Genomic DNA, 13,938 nt, shown 5'->3' with positions numbered 1-13,938 from the left:
TATATACTGTAAGCGTGAAGTTGCAAACATAAAAAAGCATGTGTAATTAAAACTGAGAAAAGTGAAGGGTAAGCAACTATTTTTGGACAAAGTATTACATTGTAATGGCTACTTGTAATTGCTCTCTCTGGGGGAACACAAATAGCCAGGCTGTGTTCTGTCCAGCTTTCTTTGTTAACGTGATTAAGCTAAACCTGCTGACCACAGCAGTCAGCAGACAGGGACTCTGTCACAGTAACATACGTACCTCTCGGAAGTCATGCTCAAAATGGCGTAACTGTAGGCACTGCTCCAGTTTGAGGTGATGTTTAGACCAGAACTGTTCAAAAGCGTTCTCTGTCTCATCTAGCTGGGCCAACAACCTGAAATACAACATGGACATATGACATCATATGCAGCATCTTTATCCACCTCTGGAATATACTTTTAGTGAGAAATTCTATCATTTAAATCATTTGTGAACTGAACACATACAAATGATTTTATTAGGAGCTTCCATCTCCAGTAACCAACCTTTCCACTGTGGTGTGGTTCTCCATCTCGTCTGGGTTTAGTTTGTGGTTCTCAGACTTGGCAGCCTGCTCTTTGATACAGCCCAATAGAGTGGTTCCCTGTTTCATCGCTAATTTCTGTTCATCCTGTCAAAATGAAATAATTAATTAAATACCACTATAAACCGGGTGGTTCAAGCCCTGAATGCTGATTGGCTGAACGCCGTGGTATATCAGACCGTATACCATGGGTATGACAAAACATTTATTTTTACTGGTAACCAGTTTATAATAGCAATAAGGCACCTCAGGGGTTTGTGGTATATGGCCAATCTACCACGGCTAAGGGCTGTCTCCAGGCATTCTGCGTTGTGTCCTGCATAAGAACAGCCCTTAGCTGTGGTATATTGGCCATATACCTCACCTCCTCTGGCCTTATTGCTTAAATATATGCTCCAGATCAGCAGTCTGGTTTGGACATAGAATACTCTGATTGTTATCTAGGTCATTGGTGCTTGTGGTTAAACTACTTTGCCACAGGCTATGATAGAACCCATTGCTAGCCATGAGTACAAGTGAACTATTGTAGGAAGCCAGGTTCAGTGGTATTATGTTGATGCTGAAGCAGAGCCCTACCCTGAGTTTGTCGTGCTTCTCAGTGTGAGTAGTTAGTAGGTCTTTGGTGCACTGCACATCATTGGGCAGCTCCGTCTCTGCCAGGTCTGTACCAAACTTCTGCAGCATTTGGGCCGTGGTCTTCACAGTCACAGCAAAGTTCTCAATGGCCTGACAGCAAAAACACACACTTTGTATTGTTTCCAGTGAATCCAGAAAATAACTGCTGTATGGTCAAAGGCCAATGTCATGGTAACTCACTGTCCGGCGGTGGATCCACTGGCTGTGACAGTACTCCAGGTTCCCACCAAGATCACATGTTAGCTGGCCCTTATCCACGTAGCCATGCAAGTCAGACAGGGAGTTGAGCATCACAATCTGTAGTGAAACAAATGCACATACATTGCTGTGTGTTATAGACGTTAGGGCATCTTCTGCATTATCAGTCTGGGTTTTCTCATCTATTTTCAGGGTTAGACAATAATTATCATGGCATAATGTTAATACAGGCTTCTGTGGTGTTTGATTTATTCCAGTTCTCTATTTCCAGTTCATCACCAGATGTCTTGACTTGAATTATACAACACTTGAGTAATGATGGCGCGCACACACACACACACACACACACAAGGTGGGTGAGGAGTCTGAGGAGGTTTTGCAACTTTTATCTTCGAAAATGTGTACAGTTACAGTATACTGTAGGTGTCTGGGCATAATGCAGGAGAATTGGCCTTCACCAAAAAGATTATGAAGTAAGGGAAATATATGTATACTACCAGTCAAAAGTTGACACACCTACTCATTCAAGGGTTATTCTTTATTTTAACAATGTTTTACATTGTAGAATAATAGTGAAGACATCAAAACTATGAAATAACACATATGGAATCATGTAGTAACCAAATAAGTGTTAAACAAATCAAAATATATTTTATATTTGAGATTCTTCAAATTGCCACCCTTGGCCTTGATGTCTGCTAAATGACTAAAATGTAAATGTAAATGACAGCTTTGCACACTCTTGGCATTATCGCAACCAGCTTCATGAGGTAGTCACCTGGAATGCATTTCAATTAACAGGTGTGCCTTCTTAAAAGTTAATTTGTGGAATTTCTTTCCTTCTTAACACGTTTGAGCCAATCAGTTGTGTTGTGACAAGGTGGGGGGGGTATACAGAAGATAGCCCTATTTGGTAAAAGACCAAGTCCATATTATGGCAAGAACAGCTCAAATAAGCAAAGGGAAATGACAGTCCATCATTACTTTAAGACATGAAGGTCAGTCAATACTGAACATTTCAATAACTTTTCTTCATGTGTAGTCGCAAAAACCATCAAGCGCTATGATGAAACTAGCTCTCATGAGGACCGCCACAGGAATGGAAGACCCAGAGTTACATCTGCTGCAGAGGATAAGTTCATTAGAGTTACCAGCCTCAGAAATTGCAGCCCAAATAAATGCTTCACAGAGTTCAAGTAACAGACATCTCAACATCAACTGTTCATAGGGGAATGTGTGAATCAGGCCTTCATGGTCGAATTGCTGCAAAGAAACCACTACTAAAAGGACACCAATAAGAAGAAGAGACCTGCTTGGGCCAAGAAACACGAGCAATGGACATTAGACAGGTGGAAATTTGTCCTTTGGTCTGGAGTCCAAATTTGAGATTTTTGGTTCAAACCGCCATGTCTTTGTTAGACGCAGTGTGGGTGAATGGATGATCTCCGCATGTGTAGTTCCCACCGTAAAGCTTGGAGGAGGAGGATGTGTTATGGTGTGGGGGTGCTTTGCTGGTGACACTGTCTGTGATTTATTTAGAATTCAAGGCACACTTAACCAGCATGGCTACCACAGCATTCTGCAGTGATACGCCATCCCATCTGGTTTGGGCTTAGTGGGACTATCATTTGTTTTTCAACAGGATAATGACCCAACACACCTCCAGGCTGTGTAAGGGCTATTTTACCAAGAAGGAGAGTGATGGAGTGCTGCATCAGATGACCTGGCCTCCACAATCCCCTGACCTCAACCCAATTGAGATGGTTTGGGACAAGTCAGACGGCAGAGTGAAAGAAAAGCAGCCAACAAGTGCTCAGCATATGTGGGAACTCCTTCAAGACTGTTGGAAAAGTATTCCAGGTGAAGCTGGTTGAGAGAATGCCAAGAGTGTGCAAAGCTGCCATCAAGGCAAAGGGTGGCTATTTGAAGTTTGGATGTCTTCACTATTATTCGACAATGTAAAAAATTGTAAAATAAAGAAAAACCCTTGAATGAGTAGATGTCCAAACTTTTGACTGGTACTGTACATGTTGTCACATTCTACAGCTTTCCATAAACCAGCAAAACAGGCAGTGAGTACAGTCATTGTTCTAGCAGTTAGTTTACAGTTGAACATCACACTCCCATGCAACACGCCACATGACATCAGGTCAATCACTATCTCACACACAGACACAGAGGAAAGTTTTCTAAGACGATCTACGAGTTGGAAAGGGTGAGTGGTAGCGAAGCATTCTTACCGGTACCTTCATTTTAAAGTCATCCCGGTGCAGCTTAATGCCAATGTCAGCGATGGCCCTCTGGAAGAAGCGGGAGGGCCTTAGCACCAACACCAGCTGGAGGTTCCCTGGAAATGCCCCCTAGTGGGCACAGGTACAAAACACAGCTTCATACCATCTCATAGCTTTGTGTGGAGGGAGCTTTGCTCTGCGCTTACTTTCAATTGAACATCTCAAGAATTTGCAGTAGATTATACCAAAAAATGATTTGCTTTTTACAAGACTTCCTGATATAGGAGCATTGGTCGCAATTATATTTTACAATGTTACATGATGCTGAGATAAAATTGCTTGGGCCCATTCTGTCTGTGGTGTGGCCAACTCCTCTGTTTGTGCTTAAACTCCTCTCTGAGTTTGACTTCAATAGACTGGATAACCAGGCAAGAGATAAAAGCCCTGTTTGAAGTGAAAGATGGACATATTCATACCGCTATCCGCGTCAACGAAGCCTTCACTGAGCTCCATTTGTCCCGCCTGCGGTCGATGATTATAACGAAACCGATGCTGGCCGCGTCCAAACTAGACAAAGGAAAGATGGAAATAAACACATGTGGTAGGTGAAGCTATCCAAGCATGCAGTCACAAGACATATCCAAGAGGGCACTACAGTACACTGCTGTGCTCCGTCTCTGTACAGTTTAAACAGAGTTTACACAAAATCACTTCAGCACTCTTTGAACCAGGCCATTATAGTTAACAGTGTTAGAGGAGCTGTGTAGACTTGTGTAATGTTTGGGGTCTTTTACAGGGAAGAGGTTTTAAGTGAGGGTCATTAACATTCTCAATATGTTACCCTGACAAAAGGGTGAATGAAGTTGCTCATGTCTAACATCTTAATGTGTTATCTGGCCTAATATAATTCCTACTCAACTGAGCATTTTCCCTGACACCCAAAAGTACTCGTTACATTTTGAATGCTTAGCAGGACAGGAAAATGGTCCAATTCACGCACTTATCAAGAGAACATCCTTGGTCATCCCTACTGCTTATGATCTGGCAGACTCACTAAACATAAATGCTTCGATAGTAAATTATGTCTGCATAATGTAGTGTGACCCTTGCTATCCGTACATTAAAAAAACATGAAAGTTGTGCTGTCTGGTTTGCTTAATATAAGCAATTTGAAATGATTTATACTTTTACTTTTGATACTTAAATATATTTAAAACCAAATACTTTTAGAGACTTTTACTCAAGTAATATTTTACTGGGTGACTTTCACTTTTACTAGAGTCATTTTCTATTAAGGTATCTTTACTTTTACTCAAGTATGGCAATTGAGTACTTTTTCCACCACTGGGTTTTAATCTCACTGATCAACCTCTCAACCAAATATTACCCAATTATCCAAGTTGAAATGATGTGGTGTGCCCAGTGCATTACTACGTCTGTAAACCAATGTCTTTCTTCAAGCCACAGTCTTTAAAAGCATTGCATCACTGTGCTGCTAGAAGCATCACTCTTTGACCTGCCATGATCAAATATACAGTAGCATTCAGTGCTTAATTTGAGCCGGATCCTGCCAGAACAGGATCCGGCATCTCTCATTTCTGGTCTGTTTCGTTCCAGAACCCATTTGCCAGGATCCGGTACCTCTCGTGGCTTGAATTTATTTTCTCCACTGTTTGCAATGTAAAAATTATAATAAAAGCAATCTGAGTTAGTTCAAGTTGACTCCTCTGTAATTATTCTGCCCATTAAAAACCGTAATGTGAAAACATGCCTGATATTCTAAGAATGTATTTGTGTTGTGCCAGCCTGGGTTTATGGTTTGGCAACAGTGTAGCCTATATAGACCAACGCGTGGCCATTGCTGTGGTCTCTCTCTGCTCTGATAGACATGAGCCTGCAACTCTCATTTCTTCAGCGTTGCACTTCATCATTTATTTTCTTATTGAATCATGACTCCCGAGTGGCGCAGTGGTCTAAGGCACTGCATCGCATTGCTCTGTCGTAGCCGGCTGTGACCGGGAGACCCATGGGGCGGTGCACAATTGGCCCAGGGTAGGGGAGGGAATGGCTGGCAGGGATGTAGCTCAGTTGGTTGTGGGTTCGATTCCCACGGGGGGGGGGGGGGCAGTATGAAGAAGAAAAAAAAATGTATGCACTCACTAACTGTAAGTCGCTCTGGATAAGAGCATCTGCTAAATGACGTAAATGTAAATGTAATAGCTGCGGGAAGGGCGCTGGAGGTGCTGCAGCACCCGTGATAAATTGAAATAGGCTACATTTGCCAAAGTTATAGAATTACTCCTGTCTGATCATAAATAAATGAAACAATTCAGAATACTACACCAGGAGTAGGCCTATACTTTAGCCACAGAGGATCAATAGCTTATGTTATTTTTTTTAAGTGCCTAACTGTGGATTGTGTGCTGCCCAATCACAAGGCATGCCTACAGTCAGGAATGCGAGGCAAATCTGTTAGTGAACAGCATGCAACCAAAACAGGCCTTTCCCAATATTTAAAATATGCCTACAATCGCGGTAAAACCCAGGTTGTAAAGCAAATGGATCCTGCTGTGAAGAGAGCTCTAATCTGTCTGTAGGCTCCCGAGTGGCGCAGCGGTCTAAGGCACTGCATCTAAGTGCTTGAGGCGTCACTACAGACCCCGTGGTTTGATTCCAGGCTGTATCACAACCGGCCGTGATTGGGAGTCCCATAGGGCGGCGCACAATTGGCCCAGCGTCGTCCGGGTTTGGCCGGTGTAGGCCGTCATTGTAAATAAGAATTTGTTCTTAACTGACTTGCTTAGTTAAATAAAGGTTAAATAAAATAAAAAAAATAAGGTTATCAACTTCCAAATAGCCCTATTGAGCAAACAGCATTGTTTTACCAAGTCAAACAAGAGAGATACATTTTTGGCACGAGCGCATAGGCCATCGCTGGTGAGTGAGCTCTGCACCATTGGGTCAGTCAGTGAAACTGGAAAGCATTTTTATGACTATAATTTCTTCCTCTAATTGTACAATATGTGTGTCTCCACACACCTAGGCCTAGGCTATTGATGGATTCAAGACGAGGTCGTTTTTATTGATCTCAGATTCTCAGTGTTAACGTAGCATGTCATTTCGATCATTTGGGAGGTATTAAAAAAGATTCTGCTAAAGTCTCCAGTCATCTAAAATGATGTAGGATTGCATGAAATACGTTTATAAAAAGGTAAAAAAAATCCCGGACCCTAGGCTACAAAAAAATTGACCAACGTGTGCAACTTCAGCAAGCCCTTCTACTCTACTGCTCTATGCCAGTACACAAAAGCTATGATAATGCATGCACTACTTTATTATAACAGTGATTTTTTTGTATGCGTTCCGGTATCTCAGAGCCCCCCAGATCACCCCGCTCTCCCAATTTACAAATTAAGCACTGGTAGCATTACACTAAGCCTCTGTTCTCCACTGTGGGAAAATAAAGTGCACCAAAAGTGCTGTATTGATCTGAACTGCATAACCATGGGAGAATATGCATGGTTGGAAAGAAAGCTTTAAATGCATTGCTCCTACTATACCTGGGGATACTGGTCAGATATGTTACAACATTCTGGAAGTCCTCCACTACGAGGTCGCCGAAGCCTGAGTACTCAGGGAAGGTGATGATTGGGGCGCCATCTTTCCCTCTTCCTCCTGCACATAGAGAAGTAAAACAATAGGTTGTTATAAATGTGTACATTTTGTTACATTCATTCATTCATTTATTTATACCAGACATCTACAGGCAAATAAACATTTAATTGGATGCAATCCTACATTCGGCTGTTACAGATATTATTGGTGATGACGTCAATAGAAAAGTTATATTTCTACTAACGAACCACAAGGTGGTGGCATTGGGTTAAATAATGTCAGCATTGTTAGCTTGCCAATGTTTGATATGTGATAATCTTTTGACAATTAAGTCATTATTTAATTATTTGAAACATGCAACTTAACAAGTTTGATAGTGAAAATGTTGAAAATGTTTCTTATTAAATCCTGAAACAAATGAAGCAATCAGAAGCAGCCATATTACAATCCATGATCCTATATCTCTACAATGAGAGATTGATCAGTACAAGTGTATCACTATGACAAAGCATAGTGGAGCAGCAAGGTGTTCCTTCTCACTCGTCATCATGCCCCCAGTGCTTGCATTCATGAGTGGAGATCGGGGAATAGGGGTGGTCCTTATTATTTAGGGTGAATTCTTCTCAACGTCAAAACAGTTCAGTTTAGGATGACAGAGGGGAACTGCTGTACATTGTATCTTTGTGCTCTGCCTTCATTTGTCCGAGGCAGTCTGATTTTCTACTTAAGGCCCTTGTGTCTGGGCACCAGCATTATTTTGATACATTACTCTCATTCTTGAGGAGCATGTCAAGAAGCATTGCCTTTGATATTAGTGGTGAGGTAACGGTAGCTCTTTACTTTCAACACGCATTGACTAACTTCTCCGCCTCTCCCTTCTCTCGCTCGGTTAATTTTTTTTAACCAATCACACAGACAAGCATAACACCCTCCTCCCAATCTCCAACGTTGTCACTGTCTTTGTGCTAAAAGCAGCATGTTGTTAATTTCCTGTGCCATCTCGCCTGCCATCCATTCCACAGGGTGACACCTCACCTATCAGTCCTCCCAGCCAGACACATCCAATTACCTGCTGATGGCAGAAGAATCCATACCTGCCAGCACATGAGATCCTTACATATGTCAGGGCTTCTGTTGTCTACTTCTCTCACTGACATCAACACTACATCAGATAATAATCAGAGTTAGAAAATACAGCGCTGCCTGGAAAACTCCACTCAGCACCACCTCTTCAGGTATAAGGTAAGTAGGGCAGGAGTACTGCCTGAAAGTAATATTGGAGGAAAACTTTGTTTGTGACCCTGTCAGATATCAGCATCACCATTTTGCGAAAAATAATGGAGACCACTGACAGACCCATTAAGAATGAAAACCGGCTTACGGTGTAGGTCATAAAACAGTGTTTTTTCCACAGTTAAATTACATTAGTCTGAAAGCTAGCTTTTCTGAGCCAGGGTTTTTAGACTGAGGCATCAGCTTGGCAGGAGCGCAGCAGGCCAACCCCTGGTGGTTTGACATGGGTGGGAAGGAATGGAAACAATCCCTGTGGAGCCAGAGGCTTTGGTGTGGACGTCCCGCCCAATAACTACCCACAACTCCCTCTGTTATTGTCCCAGCTTAGGCTCTACACCTCTGTCACTTCTATGTCTCCAGTAACTCAAATATGGATATGGCAGGAGATTAAGACTCATTTATTTGTGCTCCAAGAAGGTTATGATGGAAATAACGCAGAGATGGAAAATGTTTGAGAGAGTCTTCTGGGTGATCTGTGAGCATACAGATATGATATAGGGGACTCAATGTTCTCACATACGTGTTAATAAGACTATACAGTACTGTATGCATGCATGCATGCATGCATGCATGCATGCATGCATGCATGCATGCATGTACACTGTACGTATGTACGTACACATTCACTACTTCCAGATCCCAAAAGTGGCCATTTCAGGCACTCTGAACAAAGCTTGTGAATATAGTCAGAGAGAAGAAGACATCCTGGCAGGAAATGGTTCATGGTGTAATGTGATAATGCCGTTATTGTCATGGAGCAGATCAGACCTCTGTCACAGGAGGCCGCTCATAATAATGGCCGGAACGGAGCAAATGGAATGGCATCAAACACATAGAAACCATGTGTTTGATGTATTCCACTATTTCCGTTCCAGTCATTACCACAAGCCCGTTCTCCCCAATTAGGGTGCCACCAACCTCCTGTGACCTCTGGGACAGGAAGTAATTAAGAGGAACTCCTATCGATCAGTAGTCTTAAAAGGTTCAAGTCTGGTCATAACTCAATCATGATTTAAGGTCAACACTGGAAATGACCTTTTAACTGATAACGTTACAATGAAATACAGTGATGACTCTGCCTGTCTGTGTGTGAGGGAAGCAGGATTAAGGAGAGGAGACAGAGCCCCTAGCTACATACCTGAGAGCAGGGCAAACTGCCGGTGCAGCTGCTCTATGATGTTGACGGCCAGCAGGGGCCTGATCTCTTGCTGCATGATCTCATCTGGGGAGGGAAACAAGAGAACGCCTCCAGTCAGAGATCACAATATCATAGAGAGAGCAGTATTATTAAAACACTAGCGTACAATGTGTCCCAACTAATCAAGCCCCGAGGCCATACCCTGGCCCAGTCATCATCGGTGGACAATCCATCTACATCAGTGGTGGCTGGAACGGAGCAAATGGAATGGCATCAAACCATGTGTTTAATGCATTTGATACCATTCCATTCATTCCGCTCCAGCCATTACCACGAGCCCTTCCTCCCCAATTAAGGTGCCCCCAACCTTCTGTGATCTACATGTCTGACTAGTCAGCTCAGTATGATCTGTGGAAAATGAGGGCAAGGCCAAGGCTCGGATCTGGACCTTTCCACAGTGTCTGTTCTCTCTCAAACAGTGGTCTCCATGTGTAACGCTGCCCCTCGCAGTCAAGACCTTTAGCTGTGAATGCAGATGAGCTTTGTGTGCCTTTGTTAGATTTCCATTACAAGCTGTGGTAGCAACAGTATCCCCCTTTCACACAGATCATCCTTTCATTGTGTTGTTCCTGTAAGACTTAGTAGTTATTCTGGATGCTTGGAGGGGAGGAGGGGAAGGAGGGTTGATGAAGCTCCATCAGTCTGCCTTAATGGTTTGGGGTCACCCTGGCCTGAAGCACACTGCAGCTAGCTTTTCACTGTGAACAAAACACCCTCTGTCTGGCCATGGTATAAAAGGAGTGTATTAACACACACTGCACTTTATCCAGTCCTGGCCATCCAGAGTTTTCCCTATAGTCAGATCACGTGGTCAGGATAAACTCCAGGCCCTAGTCAGTCATATGTGCTGTATTTTTAGTCTGGTGGGTGTGTTGTCCACACGGTGTTGATTCTGTGGCAGGTTGTGCCAGCAACGTGTGGAGACGCCATGAATTAATGCCATGGCAACACAGAGGGGCACCGTCCTCTGCGCTCCACACACCTCATCCCAGTGTTCACCTCACCTTGTGCAAGGGAGCCTTCAGCCTTCTCCATCTGCTCCAATGAGCAGAAACATACACATTCACTCTCAGCTACAAGAACACATCTACTGGATATGAGGACTTACAGTACATACTGTATTTTCCCCTAAACCAAGCAGTGTTGTATACTGTCTGAATGTATTATCCATTAACAGTGGATATTAAAGATTGTTGATTGCATAAGGGTCAAAGTGCAATGCAATATTGTAAGATATGGACCTATTTGACTGGCAACAATTGAACAACCCTAAACTTTTATGATTCCCATGAGAGAGTTGTACTGTATGCTTGCTGCAGATCAGGGCACCATTTTCTCTTCCTGGAAAGTACATAATTTATTGAATATATGTTTAACGTTCGCTTACCTCAAACTACATGGAGGGCAACCAGGTATCCTTTCAATCATTAGCTATGGTGAGTTATATGATCATGTACAAGATCCGAGAATTCCCTAAATCAAGTAGCCTACTTCACTTTACCCTACATTCCCTGTAAATCTATTTATACAAAGGCTCAGTAAAGGCTCAAAAAGCATAATTGCTTAGCCTACTAATTAACAACATTGCAGCTGTTGTGAAATAATGAGTAGAGGACTGGATAAATTACACAAAGAAATTACAACAATGTTATATATTTGTAGCCTACATAACGTTTATCACGCAACAATTTAATTTCACACACAGTTGGCCGCCAACAGAAAGTCATAAAAGCCTGAGGCACACTCCCCCACAGAAAACTACAAAAAAACGGAGGCATTTTGTCCCTCAGCATTAACTATGGACAGACAGGCAAGAGTCCCTTGAGCTCCTCAGAAGAAACACTGAAGAATATATCAGCCTCTTGGTATTCTGTTGTAATGGAAATAAAGTCTAGGACTAAGGCTAGCAACATGAGTGAGAACAAACGTGTCTCTGTTTGGCATGTAAACACCCTATAACTCCCGACAGAGAGGCAGCGAACGAGGGGAGTCGAAATACCTTACCTATGACAGGTCTGGTTCTCTTAATCATAGTGCCACTATAGTCGGGTGTGAAGAGAGAGAAAAGTCACACTAATCCAGGCGACGGGGCGAAATCACACAGCCAGCAGCGGAAGTTTCTCAAAACACGTTTTTCAACCATTTTCATCCCCTTTCACCTCTTCATACTTCCCGAGTAAGTAACGCCAGACACACACAGCTCGGAAAGTATTTTCTAAGGAAGGAGTGCATCTGTTTCTTTGGACAATTTTTCCAGCCCTAGCTGCGTCTCACAGCTCCACTCTAATCTCTCACAAGGCTCTCTCAGTGCACAGCAGCCACACAAACAACCTATCAGGATTCAGGGAGGAGGGAGAAGAAACACACTGCTTACTGCCTCTTTAAGTTGGGGAGGGGGGGGGGGGGGGGCAGCCCCGTAGGTAGGTAGGTAGGTAGGTAGGTAGGTAGAAAGAAAGAAAGTTAATTATGTGTTGTGCTCTGGTGTTCTCCTCCCTTCAGCATCATCCCTCTTCATTAAAGTCAAATGCTGACTGTGCACCCCTTTCTGATCTGACTCTCTGTCTCTCCTCTGTTCTCTCTCTGGATGACTGAACGTGACCCCCCTCCCTCCCTCCATCCCCCTTCTCAGAGCAGCTGCATGGTAAGACAAGGGTGTTTATGGTCCTAGAGGAAGTATGTTCCAAAACACCGGTGGCAGCTACGGAGGCATTGTATGTTAAATAAGTAGCTTTCCTTCCCATTGTACACTGGATTCCAAAATAGTGAGATTCACTGAAACATGTGCTGTCCAGTTTGCCACATGAAATGTGTTACAATCGTCACAAACGACAACATGAAAACCATGTTTTAAGGGACCTTAATTTAGTATACAATTTCATAAACACATTTCATTTAAAAAACCTCACTCCATGTGGTACTTTGAATCTATGTCAGGGTTTAGACTTAAAACTCTACCCTTGATTTTGTAAACAATCTTTCTTCACCCACCCAGGGACAGCGGGTAATTGTGCGCCTGCATGTAGCCTCAATAAGAGCGGGAGAAAGAGAAAGCAGCCAGTAGATCGGCTATTATGGGATAATTAGCTCTGGGTTTAATCACTTGGCAGGTCAGCAGCAGTCTACAGCAGGGAGATCAGCTGTGTCTGAACAGGTAGACAGGAAGTTAGCTAGACTCCCTCTCTGCCCTGTCGACCTGCCTGCCTGAGCCACCATGGACCTCACACACAGACAATAAGCCTAGTGTTACAGGGTTACGTAACAAAAGGCCATTATTGAGGACAAAATAAGGAGACAGACAGTTGTTGGGAAGGAGTGCAAATCAATATGTTGATACATTTTGCATTGTTCTCTTTCCAAATGGAAGAAACACGTCACATATACACTCAAGTTTTTTGTATGAAAAGCGTAGCCTACAATATCCACCACATATAGCCTAAATGCCACACACTAATCACACTTATTCCACCCAAAAACTATCTTTTGGTATTTGTTTCGTTAGTCCATTGTTGACATAGTCCCAAAATGTTTTGCTTGACAGCACTCACATTTCCAAGATATGTAACTTTCAAAATACAGAAATCATCCCTGTATGATACATTTTGCATCACATGATGCTGTGTTTTGCATCATATAATGCAAATTCTGTATTTTAAAAGTTACATATCTTGAATACTTGAGTGCTGACAAGCAAAACATTTTGGGACTATGTCAACAATGGACTAATGAAACAAATACCAAAATATAGTTTTTGGGTGGAATATTTATTTAACTAAAGGGACATGAGAAGCTGTGACCAACACTCCATGCTGAGCGGAGCAGGAGCCCATAAAACAGAGTGAGGTAGTGTTTTTGGAAGAACTAGGCCAAGCATCTCTCCACCATCACCCTCCACCAGTGCTTGTGGGGGAGGGGAAGGCCTCACGATCACACTGATATCCACACACAGGGAGAATATGAGACTGCTAATATTTCTCTCTCTAAGAAGATTCCCGAGTGGCGCAGTGGTCTAAGGCACTGCATCGCAGTGCTAGCGTTGCTAATTTTCTCACAAAGCAGTGTCACATACAGTACATCTATACAGTATACAATTCCATATGTACTCAGGACATCTCCATGGTCATGGATCTACAAACAGTACTGATGTAATCTCCTTCAATATTGTTGGAGAGGAAGTTTGAATATAGTAGATATTTTGGTTCGTAAATCGACATACAGT

General features: G+C 42.8%; 1 protein-coding gene across 1 annotated transcript in view; it reads right to left on the bottom strand.

The window, feature by feature from the left end:
• Window positions 1-13,938, bottom strand: part of LOC311149091 (guanine nucleotide exchange factor DBS-like) — a 64,140-nt gene that overhangs the window by 46,050 nt on the left and 4,152 nt on the right. Inside the window, exons 2-9 of the mRNA XM_084186202.1 lie at window positions 9,663-9,746; window positions 7,177-7,291; window positions 4,093-4,183; window positions 3,626-3,745; window positions 1,368-1,484; window positions 1,128-1,277; window positions 514-638; window positions 248-362 (exon numbers count right to left, since the gene is read on the bottom strand). Of these exons, the coding sequence (XP_084042328.1) occupies window positions 248-362; window positions 514-638; window positions 1,128-1,277; window positions 1,368-1,484; window positions 3,626-3,745; window positions 4,093-4,183; window positions 7,177-7,291; window positions 9,663-9,746 (917 nt within the window). The remainder of the gene's footprint in view (window positions 1-247; window positions 363-513; window positions 639-1,127; window positions 1,278-1,367; window positions 1,485-3,625; window positions 3,746-4,092; window positions 4,184-7,176; window positions 7,292-9,662; window positions 9,747-13,938) is intronic.

This window comes from Coregonus lavaretus (assembly GCF_964263955.1).
Source record: "Coregonus lavaretus genome assembly, chromosome: 21".
Taxonomy (NCBI): Eukaryota; Metazoa; Chordata; class Actinopteri; order Salmoniformes; family Salmonidae; genus Coregonus; species Coregonus lavaretus.
The sequence above is the reverse complement of the archived record's forward strand: the minus strand, read 5'-3'. Positions and strand labels throughout refer to the sequence as shown.